Source organism: Hakea prostrata, chromosome 9 (assembly GCF_041222555.1).
Source record: "Hakea prostrata isolate BN-2017 chromosome 9, UWA_Hpros_2, whole genome shotgun sequence".
In the NCBI taxonomy this organism is placed as follows: Eukaryota; Viridiplantae; Streptophyta; class Magnoliopsida; order Proteales; family Proteaceae; genus Hakea; species Hakea prostrata.
In genome coordinates this window covers 53,666,579-53,671,610 of record NC_142608.1, presented here as the reverse complement: position 1 = coordinate 53,671,610, position 5,032 = coordinate 53,666,579, and the positions used below count along the sequence as shown (strand labels likewise).

The 5,032-nt window shown below is 39.7% G+C and overlaps 1 protein-coding gene across 1 annotated transcript; it reads left to right on the top strand.

The window, feature by feature from the left end:
- Positions 1-1,012: 1,012 nt before the first annotated feature.
- LOC149005562 (putative F-box protein At5g55150) lies at positions 1,013-2,580 on the top strand. The gene has a single exon (XM_089169205.1). It carries the CDS (start codon positions 1,199-1,201, stop codon positions 2,432-2,434), a length of 1,236 nt encoding a protein of 411 aa, XP_089025331.1. The 5' UTR covers positions 1,013-1,198; the 3' UTR covers positions 2,435-2,580.
- Positions 2,581-5,032: the final 2,452 nt, after the last annotated feature.

Below are 5,032 nucleotides of genomic sequence, written 5' to 3'. Positions count from 1 at the left end.
GGAGAATTTTTGCAGCAACAGTCCACGTGACACCTTCTTAGAGCTCACTATGCACTCCCTAGGAGATTTTCTCCCTAACGAGGAGCCAAATCCAGGAGGTCATCAGGTGAGAAGGATAACAATTGGTTGCTACACTTGTAGCAAGAAAGTGTCTTGTTTTCTCCTTGGCCACCAAGGAAATAGAATACTTAACTTTGGTTTTCATAAATGGCCTCAAAAGTTCTAGTATTTTCTAGAATACCATCCAAGCAGGGTTGTAAATGGAGAGTTTGGATCATCTCGTAGTTTGTGGTTGTAAAGCTGTCAGGGGAGCACAGAGTGCTTCCCCGTGGAAATGATCCACACTCGTAAACGGATAACCAAAATCCGCTTTCAAATCGCATCCATATCTATTGAGGGGCATCCGAATCCATTTGATAATTAATAGAATGCACCCTCAACAATTGGCTGCTACGCTTGTGGCAGGAAAGTGTCTTGTTATCTCATTGGCCACCAAGGAAATAGAGTACTTAACTTTGGTTTTTATAAATGGCCTCAAAAGTTTTGGTATCTTCTTGAATATCATTCTAAGTATTGATATAAATGGATAACCAAAATTTGCTTCCATATATATTTAGTGATATTCGAATTCGTCCGATAACTAATAGGATGTGCCCTCACAAATAAATTTATAAAGACTTTTGGGTAGTCATAAGCATAAGCTTTCTTTTATTTGGTTCTTTATATATTGGGGATGAGAATATTATATAATATACCATCAAATAGAATTGAATCCACAACCTCTTAACTAAGAGGTGTTGGTCTTGTCAATCGAAGCAAACCTACCATAGTGGGTAGTTAGAAACTTATACTCAACAATACACATATACTGATTACTGAAAAGAAGGAAAAAAAAAAAAATACACTATACTCAAAAGAAAAATAACTATTGGTCCGATCTAATAAATACGAATATATAATAGAATGCAAAAATGGTACCGCAACCATCCAATTTATAACTATTATCCGCTAGGAGACAGCGTAACAGAGAACCGAATACCAGCAAAAGTTAGGTGGATACAGATATTTGTGTTAAATCCGTTCAATTTATGTCATTACAAGCCTAATTGATGGAATTGAACGGAGAATCCCAGTTTGTAAATGCTTTCCGGTGCCTCTCAGTTGTGTGTATTTATTTGTTTGATTTCAGATTCCATTAATGGCGGCAATTGAAGCAGACTGGTCTGTGCTTCCAAAAGAACTGTTGTGTTCAATCTCGCGACGGCTTCACATCGTCGATAAGATCCATTTCGGTGCTGTCTGCAACTCGTGGAACTCCGCTGCATCCGACCAATCGTACCCACCAGCGTCTCAACTTCCTTGGCTGATGATTCCTTACAGCGAAGACGAGGAAGGAAAAGAAACCCGAAAGTTCTTCAATCTCTCAGATAATAAGAATTACCGGATCAAGCTCCCAAAAGAGATTCGTAGCAGTAAATGCGTTGGTTCCTCTTTCGGTTGGCTTGTAATCGTCGATATCTTGAGCCGTGTTCTTCTCTTGAACCCTTTCTCCAGTGCCATAATCCATCTCCCACCAACTGAAACCTTTCCTGATGTATTGGGTGTTAGTGGCTCTGAATCGTCTGGTAAAATAGATTATTACAGGATTCATAGACGTGGGTGTATTAATCGTGAATGTTCAGTTTCTCCTGCAAGATTAAGGGTTGTGCTTATGAGTAAGGCACTTGTTACCGCAGATCCTTTGATTGATAACAATTACATGGTCATGACAATTGGGTTCTCTGGATTGGCTTTCTGTAAAGCTGGAGCTGATTCATGGACCTTATTGGATCCAACAACAACGACATCGAGTGGTTGTCAGGACATTCTGTATTTGAATGGGTTGTTATATGTGCTTCATGATTATGGAACTATTGTGGCTTGGGATGTCAGTGGCAACCATCCTACTAAGGCAACCAAGGTTTCCCCTCCATTAGAGAGGTTCTCCCTTGGAAATCCCCAGCCATATGGGGATTGGTTTATTAGGAAGAGATACTTGGTGGAATCCTTAGGAAACGTGTATCAAGTTCTTCTTTGGTTTCTAGAAAGGGAGGGATGTGGGCGTAATCCTTATGGTTCAGCTTCATGTAGTGTTTACAAGCTTGATCAGGGTACGAAGACTTGGATTGAAGTTGCAAGTTTACGTGATCGCGTGTTGTTTTTGGGCCGTAATTGTTCAATTTCTTTATCAGCTTATGGTTTTCCTGAGTTGAGAGGGAATTCTGTCTATTTTGCTGAATACTTCTGGAAGGGATGGTCGGGAGGTGATCCTGCCGAGAATCATTGGTCTCTGGGTGTTTCTAACCTTGAAGAAAGGAAATTTGTGAACTACTGCTCTTGTGATTTGCAGAGGATCAGGCCACCACTAGTCTGGGTAGCACCTAACTTTCCATAGACTTTGATTGTCCATAATTTGTATCTCCAAATAACAATATCAAAAGGTCTGTTATTTCTCGAAGAAAACAGAATCCTTTTGGTGGCTTTGTTCTCTCTAAAATACAAGTTATACATTCTTTTCTGTTCGCATTTTTGTGGTCATTGCCTTTCCTTTCCTTTATTATTATTTAATGCCTTTAGATGGTTAAAGAATGAATAATTCTTTTTGATTGGTTAATTTTTCTCCCTGGTGAGCAGAGCCCCCCCGGGGGGGGTCATCACCAGCTGCTCCTCAAATCTTGGCACGGTTCTAGGTCCATTAGGATCTATACAATATTTTTTCCGGACTTGGCCTCTTTGGAACTGAGTTTGTTTTTCATTGGGTTATGATACAACTTCAGTTTATTATCCTGTTTCTGCAATGACTCAGTGAAAGACTTCGACAGCCCTCCCTCCCTATTTCTTCCTCTTTGTCCTCCATTTGGTTCATGTGCCTGCTTTTTGAATAGCTTGGAAGGGTAGGCAGCAAAAAGCAAGTTAATCTTGATTCAAGTATGCCATATTTCTGATCAAGATTGACCACTCACTCATAGTTTCTTATTTCTGTCAGTTATATTGTAACTGGGGTTCCTGATATGTCTTAATCATGTCGGGAATTCCCAATTTGGCTTGGCAAGACCATCTCGTTCGATCTTCCTTGACAGCTCTCCTCTCTTCCACCCATTCTTGTCTCACTTTTTGTTTTCAACTTGTGCATTCTGTTACAACTTGTACCATGTATGAATTCGAAATGAGCTGACTGGAGAGCAAGGATTTATGTGACTGACTCAATTTAGTTGTGATGATGTTTCTTGTTTCTGTTGTTGTTGGTGGTGGTGGTGTTGTAATTTACTCCAAAAACACATTGGATGGTGTTGTTTCTGTTGTTGTTGTTGGTGGTGGTGTTGTAATTTACTCCAAAAACACATTGGATGGTGCGGAATGTTGGACAGCTAGTCAGCAGTATGTAGATATACCATGCGAAGCAAAATGAAGATATTGAGATGGATTATGGTTAAAGTCTGGAGCAGTCCCTATAGGAAGTGGTATGCAATAATAAGAGACTAGGAAGGACCCAAGTATAAAGTAAGGAATGGACAGATTAGTGCTGAGTTGGGAGTAACCCCCATGCATGAGATGCTTTGAGATAGTCAGTTGTGGCAGCTTATTCATTTTCAATGGAGGCCTTGGGGTGCAACATTATGGAGTAAGTTGTTTTATATAGAAGGATCTAAAAGAGTGAGGAAAGACTTGCACTGTTTGGGCCTTGTCTCAATTATGGTCATGAATGGGGCTGTTTGGTCCATATAGCTGAACCTCACCATAATGTGGGAAGGTATGCTTCAGGGTGTATTCAGACTCATGCAGATCTAGATAATCTGGCAAAGTGGCAGAAGCTTGCAGATGACTGATTCTTCCTAAAGGACAAGGAAAGATAGAAGAGTAAAATGAATGTCTCCCTTACCCCAGAACTTTCAATAGACAGTTCATTCAAGAAGTCCATTTCGCACCTATACTCTGGGTTCCCCCAGCCTTGGTGCAAACCAGATACTAAAGAACTAACAGATATGCCTGATTGACTGGTTCAAGCAACCATCCCTCAGGAAAGAAAAGCTTGACCCATATCAGTAAGATTACTAAGTTTTCATCAAAGTTGTGCTCTTTTTCATTTTATTACTAATGTTTATCTTTCCTCTTTGCTAAGATCCATGTAACCAACTGCATTTAGTTTGGGTTAGCTCAAGTTAGTTGCTGCTTCCTTAGCCAGAAACTTCCAGCAACTTGAGACAACTTCTAAGATTTAGTATAGTATTTATTGAATCAGTGAGCATTGAGGTGACTGCATTACTATTAATTGAGAAAACAATTCTTATCCTCATTCTCTATGGACAGTATTTCTTTTGAATAACCAGAAATGTTATGTTAGTTAACTCCATTTTTTCTTTCCTAATTCCACCAATATATTTTTTTGCCTAGTGTGCTGCTGGTTCCACTATTGTATTTTACGAACTTGATCTGTACTTTTATTTTGTTTAAAGCTATCAAATGTCTTCCCCCCATCCCTAAACAATGCTGTCAAGCCCTATGGTGTATGGCACTTGGAATTGTCTAAAAAACTTGTAACCTTCTTGGGCAACAACATAAGGGGTCGTGCATAGGGGATTTGCCGAATCTGCGATGCTCCTAAGAGAGAAGGCTGTATCTCCTAGAAAACAATGTCAGTTTCTCCATCTAATTCCAAATGTTAACATACCTATCTAATTTCTTACCTTTGGTTTTGGGACTAGTGAGTTCTTTCAGAAGTTCTAAAAATTGATCCCTTTTAGTTTCTCCTACTGACTTCCAAAAACTGATCAGGAGATTTCCTAAGCAATTTAGGGGTTGTATGGCAACGATTCTGTGCCAAAATTTCCAATTCGGCACAGAATCCACTTTTTATGCTTCTGTGCTGAAGTGGGCAAATTTGGCACAGAATCTGTACCGAAATCTTGTATGGTTGGTCACTGATGGGCACGTTTCTTTGGCCCATCTTGGCACATCTTGTATGCTATGTATAAAGTCGAGTACAAAATCGGCA